Source organism: Micropterus dolomieu, linkage group LG13 (genome assembly GCF_021292245.1).
Source record: "Micropterus dolomieu isolate WLL.071019.BEF.003 ecotype Adirondacks linkage group LG13, ASM2129224v1, whole genome shotgun sequence".
Lineage (NCBI taxonomy): Eukaryota > Metazoa > Chordata > Actinopteri > Centrarchiformes > Centrarchidae > Micropterus > Micropterus dolomieu.
In genome coordinates this window covers 21,319,071-21,342,011 of record NC_060162.1, presented here as the reverse complement: position 1 = coordinate 21,342,011, position 22,941 = coordinate 21,319,071, and the positions used below count along the sequence as shown (strand labels likewise).

At 38.5% G+C, this 22,941-nt stretch overlaps 2 protein-coding genes across 7 annotated transcripts in view; one reads left to right on the top strand and one right to left on the bottom strand.

Moving 5' to 3' along the window:
• Positions 1 to 1,407: 1,407 nt before the first annotated feature.
• Positions 1,408 to 12,946, bottom strand: si:busm1-57f23.1 (uncharacterized protein LOC368621 homolog). Of its 3 annotated transcripts, none has more exons than XM_046066226.1 (5): positions 12,924 to 12,946; positions 6,056 to 6,289; positions 2,766 to 2,914; positions 2,541 to 2,642; positions 1,408 to 2,237 (listed from the first exon to the last, which is right to left on the bottom strand). In XM_046066226.1, exons 2-5 carry the CDS (start codon positions 6,138 to 6,140, stop codon positions 2,145 to 2,147), a joined length of 429 nt encoding a protein of 142 aa, XP_045922182.1. In that variant the 5' UTR covers positions 6,141 to 6,289; positions 12,924 to 12,946; the 3' UTR covers positions 1,408 to 2,144. The 3 variants fall into 3 exon arrangements, with proteins under 3 accessions (XP_045922182.1, XP_045922181.1, XP_045922180.1); XM_046066225.1 differs by lacking the exon at positions 12,924 to 12,946 and adding an exon at positions 6,438 to 6,497; XM_046066224.1 differs by lacking the exon at positions 12,924 to 12,946 and adding an exon at positions 6,406 to 6,492.
• il11ra (interleukin 11 receptor, alpha) overlaps positions 11,466 to 22,941 on the top strand; it is a 50,394-nt gene continuing 38,918 nt past the window's right edge. For all 4 annotated transcript variants that reach the window (XR_006827760.1, XM_046066220.1, XM_046066218.1 and 1 more), the window contains exon 1: positions 11,466 to 11,601. The gene's annotated coding sequence lies outside the window, so the exon portion shown is untranslated. The remainder of the gene's footprint in view (positions 11,602 to 22,941) is intronic.

Here is a 22,941-nt window from a genome sequence, read left to right as displayed (position 1 = left end):
GCAGCTTGTCCATCAAATGATCCAATGCATTATCAGCGCTTTCTGATTAAGAAATCAGTCATATACACGTACACACGCTTATCCTTTTGTTTAGGAGTCAATATATTGTCTTTACAGCAAGACTGTTTACAATTTCTCCCTTTCTGGCTGTATAAAAGGAAAACTGCAACTTTTACAGTCACTGCTGGCCAGCTAAAACCTTTCCAAGCTTCTCCAAGCAATCTTCGACGTGAGGAAGATGAACCTGTCTTTAGTCTGCTGTACTGGCCCTGCTGTTGGTCCTTTCAGCTGTTCCCCTTTAAATGTTAAAATGTTAAGAGAAAGTAAATAAAAAGTGATAACATCTTTGACAAACTGCAGATTGCTTCAAGCATCCAGAGCTGTGTACTCAAAGAAAACAATGACTTCAACTCATTTTTACTTATTTTGGGAAAGCCTCCTAAAAGGCCATTTATGGCTTTATGAGCCCATGGGCCCGTTTAAATGATTCTAACTGCCAGGCACTAACAACACCACACCTCTCAAAACTATGCTTACAGCAAACAGTGCTTTTCAGCACACATGCTTCTGACTTGAGTCGTGAAATTAGACGGCAAACAACCTACACAATAACCACATAATAAAAGTAAAAATAATATACACAAGGGCATTAAATAAATGCATAAAAGTTGAACTTGAACTTACCAAGTAGTCATGGCGGTACGTTCATTTGTACTGCTTGTTGTTCACTTTGTGTCTCTTGCAGGTGTGACCACATGAGGAAGCTAACTGATCTTTCTCACCACAGGTGTTCACAACACATCTCATTGCACAATGGGCTGTCATGTTTGGTGACCGAGTCGTTGAATTTTAGGTAGGTAAAATTTTTTAGTTAAAATTTAGCTTAAAATTTAGTTACATTTTAAGAGCCTTACCATTTAGACATAACCTCAGGAATTCTGGAGGCAAATAAAGGTATGCTTGATTTATTCAGGGAAAAATGCCAATAATGTGTCCTCACCTGCTCACATCGTGCTGATATCTGTGCCAACCAGTATGTTCTACGTGTGAATTTGTGCATCTATTTACCATGCTGCCCACATATTGTGACTTATGAATTGACTTAGCTAGTTGTTAGCTACAAATAATATTCTTTAAATTAGTGTTTCCACAAAATAAAGTAAATGTTTTAAATTAAATTAACTTCCACCAGAATATGGTTGATGTTTGGAGTAATACAATACATGGGCACCATGGTAAATATATGCACAAATAAACAAGAACTTTTGGTCTGCATATCAATTTATTTTATTTTATTTTTTTCTCTTGGAATGCCTTCACATCAGCTTTCAGAGCATACACTATTTCCCCCATAGGAATGACATGTCTAATACTGATATCAGGATCAATGCAATGAGTATAAAAAAATCAGTAAATACACCATTTAATCCATTGTCTTACATTCATTGAAATGCATTGAAATTTGCATTGGAATTCATTTTTGCATTGAAATTTATTTTTAAGGCCTTTCTACTTGAAAGGAAGGCATTTCTGGAGAGAGCTGGAGAAAAAAGTTCATAAAGGAGACATTCAAACTCATATCATGCATGCCATGCCATGCTTGAATTTTGAGAACAGATTAATGCTCTGAAGTCACAATGCAGGACGAACATGGGCTGGGTTCTTTGTTATGACTAATCTCTTATCATTCTTTTCAGACATTTGAAAGAAACAAATTAATACAAATCTGCTTTCACAAGATACTGTATCTCCAAAACTTCATGAGTGGCAATTGTATGCAATCATATTATTGATTCAATTATATAGAAATAGCACCAATTCAGTAAGTATTAATATCCAAATGAGTCTTTTTTACCGGATTTCAATTATTAAGCCATATTGTCAAGTGTCAGTATACAAAATAAGAATAAAAATAAACCTCAAGCCCCAGATCATTTTCACAACATCAACAAAAATCAACATCTGCTGTTGGCCATTTTTTCCAAACTAATTTTGTTGAAACCACAATGTGTCGTTGTTATAAGTCTGTCATATCGTCTATCATTCCACACATCCACCGCTTAAAAAGCAGCTGCAAAACATTTATTCAGAAAGAAAAAGATTGTATCAAAATGTAACAAGGTAGTCAAAGCTATAAAGCTCAACTACAAAGAAGGAAGCTTCCTGCACCTGTGACCCTGCAGCTCATGTTTGTTGTTGATGGGGTTGAGAGTCACCTCAAAGTAGCACTTCACTTTCTGCGGAGGGGAAACAACAACAGGTATTACATAGCAATTAGGACAGCTCCTAAGTCTAACTTAATGGGAAAAGCAGTTGGCAATTTTCAGCTTTGGTATTGTGAAAGAATATAAGACAGAAAAGCATGAACGTAAATGTTGAGAGCAACACACGGAGCTAAGATAAGATAAGATAAGATATAACTTTATTAATCCTCTGTGGGGGAAATTTAAGAAGCTGAGGATGGGTGTGTCAAAGGAATTATTGCTGATTTGAATATAACTTTATAAACACATACAAACGCACACACACAACGGATTTACCTTTTTCTCAAAACTGCAGCTGTCCAAGGCATGGTTTTCAGTCTTGAGACATTTGGTTTTTCCCAGGACTGCATCAATCTTAAAGTTGATCATACGTGTCACCTAATAAGATGAGCGGACAAGAGGACAGAACTATTGGATGTTGTGACACTGCAATAAGATTACATTGTGGTGACACAGTGTTTTGCATGTGCATTCCTTTTGTTTCTGAAAGATGAATCTAACCTGACTCTCAGCAGCGTTTATGGAGACCAGTTTGAACATCTTCTTGCTTTTGGAGTGTGTGTTGAACATCTTCACAGCATGCTGGGTTGCCATCTTAACATCGGCTGCCTCCGGACTCCTCTCAGACCAGCCACCCAGGAGCACTTTTTCTATGAGAAAATGAAACACATACACAAGATAAATTTCACATAATTGCATGATGGCTATTGGTGTGACGACAAAGATTAACATAATACAGTGAAACACACCCATTCGTACACATGAAGAGGTACATTATTGACCCTGTGCAATTAAAAGCGCACCCATACTTACACGAATGTACTCACAGGCACACACAATCAGTCCGCTGTTAAATGTTTTGGTTGTGTGTGTTCCCTTTGGGGTTTTTATGCTCCTTCATCCTGAAAATTTGCTGTGTCAGTCCAGAACATCAGTCAAGGACTTGGAAACTGTAAGACCACCAAACCCTGGATTCAGCCAGTTTTACACAAACGCTTGTTTTACACTGCCAAACCCACTTCACTACTCTGCCAGACCAAGTCTCAGTCATCAGGCCAAGGATTTAAAGCAGGATTTCTCATGGAAAGGGATACAGAATTTAAAGAAAACCGTTGCAATAGTCTTGTACTTTGGGCGGCCCAGTCAATCAAAAATTATTCTGGTTTTGCTTGATGCAGTTTTTATCCACACCAATAGTGGGGTAACTCCAGGGATGGCATTGTTGGTGAGTCTGTCAGTCCACCACTTTGATCCAAATTGAAATATCTCAACAACTATTGGATGGATTGACCTAAACTGCATGGTGTGTAGAGGATGATTCTACTGGCTTTACTGATCCCTTGACTTTTCTATGTCTTTTTTTTATTTTATTGAAATTTCTTGACAATTGATCAGATTGCCGTCGAATTTCATACAGTTATTCATGGTGCCTAGAGAATGAATCGTAAAAAATTGGTGATCACCAGACTTTTCAAATACTGGCTAGTTTTCACTTACCAGGTGAAATATCTCCATTAGTTTTCTAGATGGATTAGCACAAAAAAACTGTACAGATACTCTTCATTCTTAGACAATGTACCCTACCAACTTTAGTGATCCCATGACTTTTCCTCCAGCACTACCAGGAGGTTGACCTTTTTAGTTTTGTGTTAAATGTCTCAACAGCTATTTAATGGAAAACCATTGAATTTGGTACAGATATGCAGGGCCCCATCAGGATGTATTGTTAGAATTTCTGTGATTCCTCTACCATCTGTCTTGTGATGCTATCAACCTCTGAATGCAATTCTTTGCTAATTAGCAAATGTCAGCATAGTAACATGCTAAACAAAGATGGTAAACATTTTAGCATTGACATTGTTGAGTACTGACTCTGTTTCTCTGCTCAGTAAAACTATTTCATTAAGAGAAGCCACTGATGTGTGATGATGAACAAATATGGTGAATGGGTACTGAGTGGCCCTGATGGATAATTTTTCATTCCCAAACACACCCAAATCAATGAAGTAGCATCGGACCAGTGACGACTTCCTCTGACTGCTGGCTATGCCAAACTTTCTGAGTCATTGTACCCAACCAGACAGGAGTAGAGAGTCACTGTCTGTGCGTTATGTGGGTGTGCAGCTCGCTAATGTGCGCATGACATTTTGTCAGTTTCTTTACACAAGTCAACAAGGCACTATTGTGGAGCTCTGACTCAAACTCAGCTGGTTACACCTGTTGGCAGGCGGAGTGTCATTGTGCAAAATATAGCACACAGCAGAACCACATTACACAACAGTTCTAGATACATCAACATCATGTGCAGAGCAGTTGTTGTCGTGTGATAAAGGATTTAAACTATTCTGATAGCAGTGAATAAATGCACAAACATCAGCAAGTGGAACTGAGAGGAATTAGTGAACTGGTGTTCTCATGGTGTGAGCCTTCATTTATAAAGATGTGGCTGACAGACAGGAAGGGTGATTTTCTTTAAGATGCCTCTCACTCTAAACAGAGTGATGGTTAACAGCAATGATTAGTAATGTATTATTTGTTGTTTTTGTTTTAATTAGTTTGAGGGTTAAATCACAGTATTGCTGAATTTGACATTTTTAAGAGCTATGGTAATAAGTGTAATCAGCAATTGCTACTGCATGTTGTTCAGTATTACAGGTATGTGTGCTTTTCATGTTTGGTTGCATTCACAGTGATCAGATGGGAGTATTTCAGCTGATGGAAACAAACTAACTGACTTATATGTCATTACCTTGAGTTGTTTTGTTGTTGTTATATTATATTGTGATATTATATATAAATATTTTTCTTTTCTTTGATTTAAAGAGCTTTTATGTGTGCAATTTATTTCTGTCTTTTATGGTTCCTCTGGGTAGAGGATATATACAAACACATGTTTTGTTTGCTTCATATTTTTTATTGAAAATGGCAACGCATGAACGCAACAAAGTTAAATAGGCAGAGCAACAAATGTTTGGTTTGGTTTCTACACTCAGTTATGATTCTGACATAGATGCCTGTGCTGCTGTCATTGTTGCATAGTTACTGTATAACATGCCTTTGTAATATTGTTTCTATTTCCGTATATATAAAAGAGTTATTCTCTTCTGTATCATTATTTATTTACTCTTCTCTAACTGTCCACATAATCCCCACATGCATTCCATGATATGTTAAATATTAGAATCTCAATGATACTTTTTGTGGAATTCCGTCTTCACTTGGTTTGACCAGGCTTAATTTCTATTTTCTATTTATCCCCACACACACCTTTTTGGGGGACTCATCAGAATTCAGAGGCTAAATCAGAAAAGGACTATTTTACATTGCTTCAGTGAGGACTGTCCCAACAGCAGATTTAAAATGCACACACAATTGTCTAAGATTATACCAGTAGGATATGAGTTATGTACAATTAGAAGGTCCTGTAATTTCAAGGTGCATTTTATCTCTGTGGTTACATGAAAGACAGTATTATAAGTAGTGGAAACTAGTAGTTGTGGAGCTTGAACGATCCCTTTCTATGTTCAAATTTGTTTTCGTAAAAATCAATAAATACTATTATGGTATTAGTGGCTGTCCATTAAATTAGCCACAGTCCATTTCTTGATGCTGTTTCATGTAAAGACTCAGTTAACAATTTTGTTATCACTTTTTGAAAGTGACATCAAGCTACAAGGTCTGTTCTCCCAAAGAAATTATTCAGAAAGATGGTCAATTTATTCTTTTATCTCGCTTGCTTCTCTGTTACCACCATGTCTATTCTCCAATTTCTCATCCATACCAGTACTTACTTGTTGTGATGACTTCCTCCACGGGCTCTCCCACACATAGCTGGACAACTGACAAACATATCAGCACTGACAACGGGAGAGACATCTTCACTTATTAACCACCAGACTGTGTTGTGCTGTTCACAAGGGGAGGAATGCTGGAAGAAGGACCTCCTCAAAAAGCTTCAGATGATCTGGACACTTGTCAAGCAACTCGCAGACGTCCTACCAGTGTTTGCAGCAAACTGATGGTGTCTGGGTCCACCAAGAAAGAGACATTGAAGATAGTGAATAAAAAGTCAACTTAAACCACTGCAATGAAGCCAGAAAGTGCAAAAAATAGAGAGAGAGACAACATTACAACTCTTCACCTTTCTGATACTGAAAATAAAGAGGACTTCACCTTGTGAGTGCAGGCGCAACAGTGAGCCAGACTGAGAGAAATAATGTGTGTGAGGGAAAGGGAGGCTGTCGTTAGTAAAAGGCAGTGGCTGTTCAGCATTTAAGCTCTGGTATGTTTAGCAGGCCAGTGAAAACCACACCCACCCACTTCCTGGCAATGACCCTGTGTAGGGATTTAACAACCATCAGCGGCTTTGGTGTGTGTGTCACAGAGTATTAGACTAGGTAGGTGGGAGGGTTGGTGTCGAGGAGTGTCACATGTGTTCCATTGTGTGTGTGTGTGTGTGTGTGTGTGTGTATGTGTGTGTGTGTGTGTGCTTTTTGCATTCATGTGTGTTATTTGGGTGTGTAGCCTGCTAATGTGATGTGTCTACGTTAATGTGCGCATGACATTTTGACAGTTTCTTGACATGAGTGGATTGACATAAACTGCCAGCAGGCAGAGTGTCACCATGTGCAAACTAAAGCACACAGCAGAACCACATTACACATCAGTTCTAGTTACAGTTGTTATCATGTGGTAAAGGATTTAAACTAATCTGATAGCAGTGAATAAATGCACAAATGTCAGCAAGTGAAACTAAATGGATGGAATGAACTGGGTTATTCTCATGGTGGGAAAGATGTGGCTGTCTGAGGAAGGGTAATATTTTTAGGATGCCTCTCACTCTAAATAAAGTGAACAGCAATGATCACTAATGCATGGTGCTCCTGATTCTAATAAATTACTACTTACTAATTGTGAGTAAGTAATTGTAGGTATACTCCGTAATTTTAACACAGAAAACACTGGTCAATTCCCTGCCAAAAAAACATTGTTTGGGCCACTAGAGGGCAGAAGACCTCCACACAACAAGGTGACAGACACGCTATGTGTTGGCAAACAGTTCGCCTATTTACACAAATCATCACACAGCAATTAACACACAATTTACAAACAGCATCATAAGCATTCATTTGGAGAGGTGTTTCAAACCATGGATGTAAGTCCAATATTCTCCTTTTAGCTCTGTTTTGGTCTCCACCAACCACTGAGAAAAGGATATAGGGTTAGCATGGTTCCTATCACTTCTACTGTACTTTTTCAATAAACAGGCATAAAACCAATAGGCCTACATATAAAAAAAAGAAAGAAAAATATATTTGGCATTTTATCTTGATGTTCCACTGTCTTCACCAGCTAGTCCCTAACTTTGTCTATCTGCTGTTTGGTGCTGGGCCAACTCCTGCTGGTGCTGGAAACGCAGTTAATGAGAGTGGTGAGATTCAACTAAACCAAGACAATGCGGTAAAAGAGGCTGAAAGCTCTTTGGAGCAGCCAAGTTGGGTGAAAACCCTGTGTGGATTTGTTAGTGTGAGCAGCTCCTTCACAGTCATATGATTCACTAAATACAGTATAAAAAACAGTAGCATATTAATGCAGAGGTGTCATTTACACTCGGGACATGTCCCCACCACATTTTGAAATGGCTGATTTTGTCCCCATCTCTTTTTGTAAGAAAAAAATGTTCTGAAAAATAGCTTTCACCAAGAAATGTTGACTAATGAAACTAATGAAAATGCTTTGAGAAAGGGTAATTTGCACAATAACATGCAATGCAATTTCAGAAGAAACAGCTAAAAAAAAAAAAAAAACAAGCAGCTGATTACTGCATTATATTCTGTTATATTTTTATTTTTATGAATTGTCACCTGCCAGCAGATTTATTTTGTTTCCCTTTATATAAATAAAGACATTTCCACTGTAGTTTGGAGCAGAAAACATCTCCAGAATGCAGGACATTAAAGTGTTTGATGCTCCTAAGGACACACAGACCCCCCGCTTATTTCTTTAGCATTTCTTATTTCTTCAAAATATTTTTAAATCTCTTCTCGTCTTGTTCTTGTGCATCGTCACATATCGTGACCCAAGTGTATCATCACGCCCCTAATCCAAACCCAACCGCTTTTCAACACAAAGGGACGCCTTTATAATAGTGTGCACATACCAACCTTATGGATATCAATAAACACTGCCATTTTATACAGGCTTTATGAAGTACTCACGCCCACAAAGGGACTGAATATACATGGCCCTCATATGAGGAGGGCCCACAAAGACGCTAAAATTAATAGCTGTGGATGTGGGGAGGGGCACATAGAGAATGCCCAAAATAATCACCTATCTTATAGATAATGCAAGGGGCAAAATCTGATTTTTTCCCCCCCTGATGTTTCTGGTGTGTGTTTGTGTGTGTACTAATAGGCTATAGTGCACAAAAACTCTTCTCCAGCAGTTTGGACTTCAGCATGTAATGAGTCAGAACGCCCAGTAGGGGGCAGCAACACCGTATTGCACAATGCAACAGGTGGTTGACAAGGCTAAATTGCTGCAATTTTGTAGCCAGGGAATGCACAAACAGTTGGTAACAGAGATGCTTGAAGATAATTAGTACACATTATGAGCAGTTCATTCTCCTCAATAGTTCATTCTCCTCAACTGTCACTGTGTCCTTTAAAAAGACAGTTTCTCCTGACTGGTGATTTACTTTGAGAAATGTCAAAATGCCAGATCTTAAGCAAAGGGACTGTATGAACTAGTCAGCTAATGAAACATGACCAACATACAGTACGTTGTCAAGCATCACAAAATGTTAATGTAACAGTAGTACTTGTTGAAGTAGAATATGACTGTTTAAAGTTTAACAATATGCATGATAGAAACAACCATGATCACTAATATGAAGAGAATCAAGCATGCTCTGATAACAAAAGTGGAAGATAAGTGAAGTAGAAGTTTGAAGTGAAAGCAACATAAACAGAGATACCTAAATTATATACAAAACCCCAGACAGCTCTGGCAGAGGAAGCATAGATAGAAGAAAGGTGAGACAAAGGAGTGGCAGATGGGAGCAGACTGACAGGTACGTCGGCTTAAACAGTAAGGCAGATGGACAGGCAGATAAACTCAGTGTCAGACAAAAAGACAGGCTGAAAGAAAAGAACCATGCAGATGGACAAGCGGTCAGAAAAAAAAGAGGGCAAATAGCCATGCTTTTTAAGGGAATCTACAATACAAATACACACTGAAAAAACCAACATGACAGGACAATTTTCTTTTAGGCCTGGTTGGCGGTCAATGTTCTACTGTTCCTAATGAGATACTGTAACTCTTCCAAGCTGCAACTGTCAAGTCAGGGTCATTAAGGGGGTGGCTCAAATTGTTCAGATTGGAAATCCCCTTTTTCAGTGGAATAATGAATGTCAGTGTAGGCCTGATGAGCGGACTGGACACCATCCGCCACAGTCATCCAATTTGTTCTTGTCCAGGGTCAAAGGTCAAATGAACAGCCTAAAATAGAGCATATGGTTTTTACCACTGTGCACTACTGTAACTAGGTTTTTAAGGTTACTAATCTTTTAGAGTCATATATGTTGTTAAATGTACTGTATATAGTTTAGCAGTATATTATTTACATTATTTATCATTATAATTAACAGTAAAATCTGTATGAAATGTGTCATCACAGAAGACATTACAGTATAGACACAGATACCAGTTTATTAGACACACCTGCACAATTGAAGCAATCCAATATGACTCTGCAATAAATCAAAACCCTTCAGTTTCTGTTGACAACGTATCAGAGAGGTGTTGATTCTGTCTTAAGGTAGTTTTGAGCCTGTAGTGTTGTATCAGACTGTGTAATGTTGACACACGTGTTTTTCCTTCTCCATTTACATTCACCAGGGAGGATTAAAGGTCACTGCTTTGGATAATGAGATGTTACTGTCATCCAATTTATTGGTGCTGCTGCATAGAGCACCAGGAGCCATTAATGGATTTAATGTGTTTCTGTACTCATCACATAACAGGTAAGCTACATAAATAATAAATAAATAAATCAGGGCCCTGTCTCATGAAGTAGGATTCACAATTTAGCTGAATCACTGTGTTAAACCTGGAAAAGCTTCCACCCATGTCCTCATGCGAAGGGGTTTAGGGTTTTACTGAGCAAATATATATTATTCAATGATTTGTATTACTGGCTCCATGTACAAACTGATGCAACTTGTTGTTATGAAAATGGTAATTTATTTGACAGGCAATTGTGATCTGTTTTATTTAATGAGCTGGTCTAGGAAAACAGCATTTGTTGACTATATCTGGAATCTTCAGGGCCTTTGTACACATACAGTAGGTATACAATTAGTGGGAGACTACACAGTTTACACAAAATGTCCCTCATGTCAAGTGTCTGACTTGTTTGTCTTCAGTCAGCAGTACATATTCATGCAAAATAAAATTCATGTTACTCAATGTATTTATCTTGGCATTTACTATTTGGCCTGCCAGATTTTTTCCCTACCCTCTCCTTAAACTGAAAAAAAGAGTCATCATGAAAACAAAATGTTGCACATATTTGAAAATGAGCTTGATCCAAATAATAATCAAGAAATACAAATTAAAAGTAATAGTCAAGAATCCAAGGTGGGTACAGTTTCAAGTATCATAAATAGTTTGGTAATATAGCACATTTATGCTCATGTTGCCAACTTTTGCACATACTTATCAGCATTGTATTATAGTATTATTGTATTTTTTTATATTTATTGTATACTTGTACATTTTGATCTCCTTACTTTTTAAATATTTACATTACTATTATGTTTTATGTATATTGTAAGCACCAATTCATACAAAGGCATATTCCTCGTATGTGAAAATGTACCTGGCAATAAACCAGATTCTGATTCATCTGTTTCACCATGTACTAAAACTGCATTAATGTATGCATTTTTACACATGAAAAGTAATGCAAATGTCAAAACCATCATAATCCTGCTGCAGGACACCTGCATCTGTTTTTCCCATGGTTTTTCCATGTCACATTCCTTGGACCTCAGACCTGGGATCAGTGCTGATAGCTCAGCCTCCATAATCCCTTTATTGTTAGGACCCGCCCACTCAGCCGGGTGATTGACAGCCGGCTCCTCCAACGAGGCGGTGGCCGACATTTCTGGCCTCCTCCTTCCTCCCCTCCTCGTTATCCGACTTTGTTGCTCTCCTGGCCCGCTAGTCTGTTTCCAGTCTCTCCGGGGAGCCAAAGAACAGCTAGACGAAGCCCCGACCATGGAAGGCGACAACATAATAATGCCTGTTTGACTCGGGGACATTTTCCAAGGTACGTTTGGTGATTTAAACTGTTCAATCCGGGGAGGAGGGAATTAGCGGCTGGGAAGCGGTCTGCGTGGGGGGGGGAGAAAAGTTTGTCCGCCTTACTACGCGGTGACGGGACAGGAGGGAAGAGGGGAAATGTACTCCAGTGTTATTCACAGCGGCGGTGTGTCATGCTCCTAGCATGTACGTTGGCCCCTCTTTAGCTTGTGTAGCTCCCTGAACAATTGTTATATAACATGTCTTTTAATTATATGACCAATAATATGCCTCCACCAATGTCACATAAATGAATGGCAATATTCATATATCATTTCTTCTAATTTTATATCTTATAATTATAAACTGAACATAGAATGTTTTGTCACTGAAAACACGGATAAAACATGTTGCTGCAGCTGCATTTTGGGTAACATTTTAATTTAGGCCCTTTTGTTTGTGAAAATTGTAGGAAGAAAGTAGCAGCACTCAAGCTAATTATCAGATATTATTGAGGAAATGTGGCTTCATTTAAAATTTATTACATTATTAGAGTTAATTTACTCAGAAATCCTCAATTTGATAGACTCATAGCCTGCCTATTTTTGTGTGCATGCAACACTGTATTTTATCGGGAAAGTAAGGAAACGTTAGAGCTCCACATATAAAAGCACTGCTGTTGCTTTGGTAGTCATTTACTTGTTTTGCTTCAAATTCTCAAACACGTGCACAGAAACACACTTAGATGAAGCCTGCCACTGAAATCGTGAGTCATCCAAAAGCACTTGTTGGTGTGATAAACACCATTAGTCTTCATCCTGCTCTTTCCTTTTGTATATTTATATGCACAATTATTATAGTTCAGGCACCAGTAAAGGTTAATGCACCAAGTCCGCAATTAGAAACAAATAACTCTACACACATACAGATGGAGAGAGAGGGAGAGACAGAAAAAGACAGGGACAGTGGGAGGGGGTCTCACTACAGATGTGCATTCCTCCAGCCAGTGGAGTGATCAAGCCTTTAAATAGAGCTTAACAGGAATGCAAACAGACGGAGCAGAAAGGCAAAGCCTGGGGGCGTCTCAGGAGTAGGAGAAGGAAGGTAGGTGGTGGAAGGAGACAGTGAGGCTATTTTTCTCAAAAGTACCTCTTTCTCAAATTTCTCCCATTTTTGAAAAGTGGGTCAAAGTTCATGCTGTGAAGGGGAATACCACTCTTCTATAGCTTAAAGCCACTAAGAAAGTCAAGGTTAAGTTGTTTAGGAGGAAGATTTAAAAATGGGATCTGTGTTCTTGCATCACTCTGTAACATTTCACATTGTGTATTGGTGACAGAATTTGAGCCCTACCCACAAATCCTGTGATGTGACGTCAGCTCTTGTTTATCAACCAGGCCGGTCTGCGATGCTTCAAAGAGACGATTCAGTGAGCAGATGAAATGATGTGATGATGACAGATAGAGCACATGTTGTTAAGGACACTGAAGGAGATTTTCATTCATGTCTTATAGCCTGCATTTCAGTTTTGAGTCGCTGTGGAACTGGATTTAAATCTGTTATGTAAGGTCAGTCGTTGCTCAGGGTGTTATCGGTTTGTTCAATTTGCCCCAATCACATTTTGCAGTTTGATTGGGATTGGCCCAATCAGAATGGACTGTAATGACCTTTTTATATCTGTTTGTAGACAAATGGCTTGTCTCTGTTGGTTAGATGAGAAATGGAAGGTAAGAGTTCACACTCGTAGACTGTAGTATGTTGGCTGTCTGTTGACCAATTGGAGGCAGTTTTCCTCCCGCACTCCCCTGTTAAACAGTTAAACAGAAAGACATACTTCAGCCAGTCTTGCTTGGTGTTATTGTGGCCCAGGTTTTCAGTGTTTCCCAGTTTGATCACTGTTTATTTCTTTGATTTAAAATCCATCCAGCTATTTTAACTTCAGCAACTGAGTCTATGCAGTGAGAGACTGGCTGAGATTGTTGTTTCGTTTTAGCCAGAGTCACTATGGGCTCTGTTGAGAGAAGAGCCACAACACCTGGCCACTCCCTGCAGTATCTCTGTCAATTACAACAGTGTTTACTGTTAACAGATTTCACTTCACAGACTGGGTGGCTGGATCAGGAATGTGTTCCTTATTTTTCAAATTCATGTTACATTAAAGAAAGCTGGCTTTAAAACTGTCTAGCAGAACATCCACTGTTCCACTGTCTTGATAACTTTACCACTGTGAAACTAAATGTACACGCAGTAAGAAAAATGAGAGACACTTGGCACCTTGGTTTTTACCTCAGGGAAGTTAGTTAGCCTACCCATGGATTCCCAAGTATACTGTCTCTATAAAAGGAAAAATGTAGTGTATTTTTGCTTCACAAATATTGTGTCCTGTAAATAGATTATTTAGAGATGGTGAACAAATGTGCGCTTTGGACTTGGACGCTACATGTCCAAAAAAGGAAAGGAAACCCAAGGTGTGGAGATTTCTGAGATAAGTAAAATACCCATGGCTGACATCTACTCATTTTGCCACTTTTGCTGCCTGTTAGGGTTAAGATAAAATATACATATTTCTTTGTAATAAAAGTTAGGAGTGTATACGCTCACGCCTTAAGGCAACCTATGTGAATCATTTAGTTTAGTATGGCTTTGTGTAGTCAAGATGGAGTCTTGTACTTATCAAAGTTCCGAGAATAACACTGACGATGACTTCAGCAAGCCCACTTTTGAGTAAATAAGTTATTTGCACACACAATCATCAGGAGAATTACCTCTAGTTAGAGTTAATTGTGAGAGCAACGTTTAAGAGTAGCTCTGAAGTTATCACACGATTGATCACATGAAGCACAGAGAGGAATAACCAATTAGAGAAAAGCCCAGAACTATGCAGTTTGATAAATACAGACCTACAGCTATTTAGTCTAACTTAGTCTGCTTCAGTTCATTTTTTAGTACAGCTCAGTTAAACTCTCCTCCTAACACCTTATTTTAGTTTAAGAAAGGTACTGTTATTCAGCTGGCCTTCTGCTCCGCATGATTCCCTGCAGACAGCTCCCACTGGCAGTCCAATCCCTGCGCTAGCTCTGGCCAAAAACCACACGCACACAAGTATGCACAGGCTCCACTTAGACCTTCACACAGACTCATGCATGCAGATATACATGCATTGGCACATACTTAGTGTGCACTCGTATAATCACAAGCACACAGAGCTAAACGCAGTCCAAGCCTCCAAACTCTCTTCTCCACACTCATATTTCACTAGTCACACACAGACGGCCCACGGCAATCAACTTTAAATTAGAGAGAAGGCTGCTCCAAGAACTTGAGAGTTGCTTGCCAGGTCTGAGGCCATACTGTTCTTGGTGTGTGCGCATCTGTGTGTGTGTGTGTGTGTGTGTGAGAGACAGAGAGAGCCAGCTCTTGATATTAAACCAACTTTGAGGGGCCTAGAGTGGGGTATTTCTTCTCCTCTGTGCTGCTGTTCATGCACTTTATCCCTGCTCATACTTACCAGGAGATCTGCTCAATTGTTCAGTGCGTTTGAGGAGTTTGTCTGCGAGAAAGAGTTGTAAGTTATTTAATCCCAACCTGGCTTGTTTATACTGTAGTTTTTTTCTCCTGATTGTCTACATGTGCTACAGTTCATACAGATCCAAGCCACAAGGTCAAGCCACTTAAGTGGGGCTCGGAGCTGTGGCTTCTTTTGAGGTCAACTGACCAATAAGGATTGTGATAGTGGGAAAGTGTAATATTTGCTAGACAATAAGGGATTTCCTATCTAAGCTAATGCTGCCGTCAGTGCTAGCTCTGCCTGTTCTACATAAAACTCCCTTTATGATGGTTGAATACATAATGGCAGCACTGCAAAGAAACGCTGTACTCGCTCTTTGATATATGGGAGCTGATCACAAACATCTGAAAGTTGCTGCATCTGTTTTAGATTTTTTTTGCCAGCAGACACCATTTTTGAAACTGGAAAGATAACATTATCTCATATCATTTTCATTTAGCCTGTTATCACATATATCATACGTTATAATGGATAAATATTGTATATACGACTATTAAAGCGCATTGCATGAAATTCAACAATGACAACAAAAAGAACAAGCCACGTCACCGTTACAGAGATTGATAGAGCTCTATTGCAAGGCTTGGACCGAACAGTAAACAGGTCAATGTGGATACATGATTAAACAACTCCTTACTTCTTTATTCACTCTTATAACCGCAATGTTCCTATCCATTGGCTGCAGACATATTGTCTTTGGCACTACTGTTTAAGGCCAAATGAAGTCATCATATTTGTTACTGATTAGCCCAGGAGACTTTATCAGGGTGGGTGATGGTGTATTTTTGTTGTTTCACGTTTGCGTGCCACCACGGCCGCTGAAAGGGAAGAAGCTGCAGGAGTATGAAGTTTCAAGCTGCGCTTGCGTAATGGGATCCTTTCCTAAACAGGATGAGCTCAAACTTTATTGTGCCCAAACATGGTTATCATCTGTATCTTTATCTATATAGGAGTAGTAGGCTACATCCTTCTTTACCCACTATTTACATTTACAATTAAATTCTATTCAGCTTTATTGGCATGAATGTAAAACAACCATATTGCCAAAGCTACAAATAAATTACAAAAGAATATTTAATATTAATATTTAATCTCTAGCACACATCTCAGTTCATAAAATATGTGGATGTAAAGATGTAGGCCTTTCACACCATCTGGAAGGTTGGTATTAGTTTACAATAGGGATGGTGGAAATGGCCAAACATTTTATCACAATTAAAAAGTTCACATCAGTCGATATTGATAATTATAAAGCTAAATGTCAAATCATTATTTCTTTTCAAGTTAGAGTTGAGTTGAAACCAGATGGTAAACTGCGGTTTTAAGTTATTCTTTATGGTTAGAACATGGCAACACTACACGGCATTTGCCAAACAGTGGATCACTTAACAAATCTGAGGTAGAACATTTAAAACAATTATGATAAAATCTTTTTTTCAACAAATATGCATGAGTAAAAGCAAGTAAAATCGTTTTTCAGTTCAGTTTCTCAACAAAATGAATGTCTTAATAGAAAAATTAAACATTTGTTATATTGTTATTGAGGAAAATGAGTTTGCGTTAATTATCATTATTGTTTTATTGCCTAGCCGTATTTTACAAGCCCTAAATTAAAGACATTAGATATAATATTATACAGTAACTCCATTTTACAACAGCAATACATTTAAGAGTAGTCCTGGTAGTAGTTCTTTAACCAGAAATGGTTTCTGGGTTGGTTTCTTATGGCTGGTTGGTTTCTTATGAAAACGTAGCCTCTCTTTTTAGAAAAGCAATCTTGTGGCTGGATTAAGGCTACTTTGATTGCCTGCAGGAAAATGTATTTTAAGAAGTTAATGACACACATTTTAGATCAAGAAAAAAAACATGTTATAAGATTAAAACGCCTTGATTGATAATGTAAAGAAAGACGAAAACACTCACTTACGCTTTTACTCCTGCAAATGGCCAGCAGCAGAGGACTGGATGATGCTGACAGCTCCAGTGGATGCTTATCACTTGTTGGGGTGATTAACTGCGAAGCTTGGTTGTTCTGAAATAACAGTGTGCTCAGAAAGTTCCAGGAAAGATGAATGTTAAAGAATGTGCTTCCTTGCAAATGTGTGCTGTGATCCTCTGGACTTCCACGGGTTTCCACTGCAGGAAAACTATAACATTTGTATCTATTGGCCACAGAGGAAGATAAACCCGAAGTCCACTGACTTCTTTTACCATCTTACCATCTGTGAGGTCTGTGTGAGGTTTGTGTCTGACTGTGACCAACATTCCAGTATCTCAAAAATGAATGACGATGTGTATGAAATTTGCTGTGCACTTTTGACATATTGCTGCAATCTTGCCCGTGAAAGCAACATCTATTAGGTTAGCCATATATTCTGTTACTACTCTTTCAAGCGCAGTGTTGACTGTGAAAACAGCTAACTGGGGAGATTATTAGAGCTTGGCAGAATATTAGCCTGTGCTAGAAAAACACCCTATTGATTGCTTCGGTATAAAATTCTACCTCCAAATCTCGAGTGGTTACGTGCCAAACCAGCATGAAGAACACTGTGGATTGATTTACAAGCTGCTGTGGCAAAAAATGCACCAGCGTTTTGGCTGCTTGCTGTTGACTCCCGCCCTGCAGGTGTTCATATTTACCGTCACTGCCATCATTAAAATGCTCTGTTTGTGAACCTGATGGCTGACATGGAATTAAAGCAGCTGAGCACATAGATCCACCATCTTGTTCTTTGAAGAGGTTCATCGATGCCCTCTCAGTGGGGTTCATTTTCAGTGAAGAGACCTGAGAGCTAAAGGGAAAGAAGACAAATGTAGCTCTTACTTTTTGCCTTTGTTCAGTATAAACAGAGCTGTTGGTGTGGTTTCATGTCTCTCTCCATTGCAAGATAGGCAGCCAGAGAACCTTGTGACTTGAAATGTAACTATGCGTCCATTGTGCACATTTACTACTCTGGTGAACAAAATAACCCACACTTTGGTGTTTCATTGTTATGCTTGTCTCAGATCTATGGATTTTGTGAAGAGTATATTAGACCTGCAATGATTAACCAAATAATCAGTAAGTTGTCAACTATTAAATGAATCGCCAGCTACTTTGATAATTGATCAGTTTTAATCTGATTCCAGCTTCTTAAATGTAAATATTTTCTGGTTTCAGTACACCTTTATGACAATAACCTGAATATCTTTGTTTTGGGGACAAAACAAGACATCTGTGGACATCATCTTGAGCTTCGGGAAACACTCATCAACAATTTTTTGACATTTTATAGACTAAATCTATTAATCGATTGAACTTAATCGAGAAAGTTATCATCAGATTAATTGAACAATCGTTATTTGCAGTCCTAGTGTGTGTATATACAGGATATCAGTGCTAATTAGTACCAAAACAATTACGTCCACAAAATACTAAAGACACATTGTTTGGGGAACAGCAATCAGTAATCCTTAAAGTGTGGCTTGTTGATAGCTTTTGCCAGGTTTAGGAATTAGTTAACATAGGGTTTTGGAAAATGAAAAGGATTTTTAGTTGCAGCCCTTCTCTTTAAAAAACATGATTTATGAATGTTTATTCATGATTTATTTGTTTTAAACTAGATCGGCAGTGTTTTTAAGAGTCAAGCCCCGTCTACTCTGGCTTAAGTGTATGGTACATTTAAAATCCCACTCCACTCCCCCATGTGTTCTGCTTGTTGTTACTTGACTGAGATGTTTGAGCTGTTCTGTGCAGAATGATGTATGTGCAGAGTTTGTTTTCACATTCATCTGCTGAAGAGGGGGAAGTTTCTCTGTGCTCACCTTAAATCTCAGTTTGACACCTGCAGCATTATGACTTCACAACTAGCATGGGCAATCATTTTTCACAGCATGCACCTTACACAAGTGTACCCAAGTGTAAGGTGCACGCACATAGGCTGACTAACTGTATATAAGAGGTGGATGCAGCCTCTAGGTCTGAAAAGTGAAGCCAATGTGAAAGTGGCTTAAATTTGCTTTCTTTCTAATAATCAGCAGGGGGCAACTCCACTGGTTGCAAAAAGAAGTCCGATTATATAGTCCATGACAAAATGACCGTACTTATCATGCGATGTATTACCTCAGTAAACACTTTACTAATGCATTTGTGGTCTAGTTTCTAGTACCTTGTGATTGACACTGCTCATTAGTTATGGGTAAAGCCAGCATTCAAGTACCTAAAAGTATGAGATGCATCAAAGAGAGAGAGGAATGGGATGTAGTTGTGAAAGTGAAGTGTTTCAGTGGACCATCTTGTGTTTGTGTATTTCTGCTGCTACGAAGCAACTATTTTTACAGGACTGGTCATATATAATTGATAGATATGTCTGTTTGAATTATGTGACAGTCAGTTATGATGTAGCAAAATGCCTCTGGAGTAGCAAAAGTGAGTGTGCGTGTGTGTGATGATGACATAATGTTGGAATGTCTATGTAAGATAAGTATGAACCTGCTTTAGTCTTTAACGCACGTCTCTATTTCCCCTCTCTTCTATTCTTCCTTAAGTTTTACTTCTCCCTCGTTCACTCTTAACCTTTGTTTCCATGTTTCCCTTTGCTTTTGCCCCTGCATTTTTATTGTTTTGTTTGCTCGCGGTCTGTCTGCCTGCCTCGCTTTGCCTTCTTCCTGGTTTCTGCTGTGTTTGTTGTCTTCATGGAGTGTTAAAGGAGTTTACACGTGTGTTATCGAGCATGGTGATCATATCTGATTTGGCAGGCAGGTGACAGAAGTAAATGAGAATGAAGCCAAAACTAGACTTGTAATGTTTCTTAGATGACTATGTGCGGACACTGCGGCTTAAAATTTCCAGATTCTAATATTTTGCAAGGTTTTTTTTGTCATCAATTTACAAATAATTTCTTAAACTGTCGGCAAGTAGTTTAAGTTGGCGAAAACTAACCATCCTTCACCACAGGGGTGGCATCAGGCATCATATAGGTGTCATATGGCATCTTGGGTATTGTCATATGATGACTTTTCATTTGATGTCCTCCGTCCTTCCAACTTGTATATTCTGAATAGACGCGTAACAGGAGTGGATCTGAACTCTCTGATAGTGGGTGCCAGCTCTCGGCATACAACATGGTAATGCATGTGTTCTCACTGTCATCACACACGGCAAATACGTCAGTCAGCAGTAGATACGATTTTTAGGTATGACAGATGCAGGAGGAAGCTTGAAAGAAAATAATCTGGGGAGAGCAGACCTACATGGAGCTCAGTCTGAGAGAATGAGTGAGAGGATCTGAATAAATGTGAGTGATAAATGAAATATGGCTAAATATGATGGTACAATTTGAACACAAACTATGTGTTAATACCAGATGTAAACAGGACCCGTGTCCCATCTTGTGTAATTTGTTTGGCACAAGTTAAATTATTTATTTGTCATATGCACAACTCTTACAGTGAAGCAGTTGGTGGAAATGAAATGTGTTATTCTCTCCAACAATGCTCATACAAAAATGTACAAAAGAAAATCACATTACACAAGTAAGAGACTCATTTAGACTCATTCTTTATTTATATAATTCTTCTTAAAAATTAAGTTGTTTAGGTGTGTTTTCCAGATGTTTTCTAAAGAGAGACACATTTTTGTGCATTTATGGACATTAAAAGTTCATTGTTCGCTCTTAATGTTCTGGGAAATGTTTGGACTTTTCAATCAGTGAGTAAAAATTAAGCTGTAATAAATTAATGAAAAAAAACCTACTGCGCTGGAACTGCTTGAAAATTGTGGTTTGTTACAATTGGTCTAAATGACGTCTGAGTTGTGAGCTCACATCATCAAATTTACCTTGAGTAAACGGTACATCAGAGCTGGCTAAATATGGCATTGTCTCCCGACTGCAGTTTGAGGGAATTTTTCGACTAAACTGCATGTTCTTTTGAAGGCAGTTTTATTGCCGGTGTTAAGGTTGGTTGCAATGAGTCAGGCAGTCCAGTGAAAATCTATCCTGTCAACAAATGATCCTCCACATTTGTTTCTTCTTGCCAACTACATGGCGTTAAACACATCAGACTGAAGTTGTTACTAGGTGTCAGTCAAGAGATATTGCTGCATGAAAATATGCAGCATGCACCCATCCTTCATTTTCATGCACACAATGCGTAATTGACCATTCAAGGTAGAATAGAAGCAAACTGCTCTCAACTAGATAACAGACTGCAACTTTCAGAGGCTGAAGGACAACACCTTTTAGGGTTGACAAAAGGATTAAATACTGTGAATGAGACAACATATCAAATCAAAAGTCACATTAGACAGTAATGGGGAGGAGACGCATGCCTCTGTGTCCTGTATTAGATAAGCATATCTGATGACCATATGAACCCTGTCTAAATGGTTTTTAAATAGATGGTTTTCCCTGGGTCAACATTAGGCTAATGTGTTAGATAACATTACAGAGGGAGACAGCAACAGCATGGGAAAAAACAAGTCGAACTTTGAATATCTGTTGTGTCTTTCCGTCGACCTGTTTTTATGCACATTTTCAATTTTTGGAAACACCAGAATTTTAAAAGAAAGTCTCAAAATATTGCAAAACAGTTTGTGCACTCACTTGGTGGCGGTAGAAAAGTTGATGTATTGATTTTAAAATGGAAAAAAACATTGAAGTTGAAAGTTTACATACACCTGAGCCAAATACATTTAGTCTCAGTTTTTCACATTTCTTGACATTTAATCCTAGTAAACATTCCCTATCTTAGCTCAGTTATGATCACTACTTTATTTTAAAGTCAGAAGTTTACATACACTGAGTTAGTATATGGTAGCATTGCCTTTTTAAATAGTTCAACTTGGGTCAAACGTTTTGGTAGCCTTTCACAAGCTTGGTTATAGATACTTTTGTAGCCAACGTTTCCTCCAGCAGCTTCACAAGGTCCTTTGCTGTTGTTCTGGGATTGGGTTGCACTTTTTCGCGCCAATGTACTTTCATCTCTAGGAGATCTGATGCGTCTCCTTCCTGAGCGGTATGATAGCTGTGTGGTCCCATGGTGTACTGTTGTTTGTACAGATGAACTTCAAGTGTGTGGAACTTGGTCCCAAGGATAAACCACAGTTGTGGAGTTCCACAAGGGTTTTAGCTGTTGATTTTCCAATAATATCAAGCAGCGAGACACTGAGTTTGAAGGTCGGCCTTAAAATACATCCACAGGTACATCTCTAATTGACTCATATGATGTCAATGAGCCTATCAGAAGCTTCTGAAGCCATGACAAAATTTTCAGGAATTTCCCAAGCTGTTCAAAGGCACCGTCTTAATGTATATAAACTTCTGACACATTGGAAGCATTATATCGAATTGTAAGTGAAATAATCTGTCTGTAAACAATTGTCGGAAAAATTACATTTGTCATGCACAAAGTAGATCTCCTAACACACATTTGCCAAAACTATAATTTGTTCAGTTGAAATCTGGAAAGTTGGGGAAAAAAAGAGTTTTAATGACCTCAACTTAAGTGTATGTAAACTTCGACTTCAACTGTAAATCATGAGGTACATGAATCCGTGACTTAAACCTCCACTGAAGCCTCCAGTCCACTGAAGAGACGAGAAATAGTAATATTTGTATAACAGTAGTGGTTGGAATTCTCAGTTTTTTTCTGGAAACATGATTGAAATTTGCATTACATTTAGATGGAAACTTGAGAGGGACTTGCAGGGGTCTCGCTCCTGCATTTGCATTTCACCTTTGTTAAATTGATCCCAAATGCAGAATTAGACCAACTTCTACTGTTGTACTTCATGACAAATTGGCAAACTATTAACATCGACAC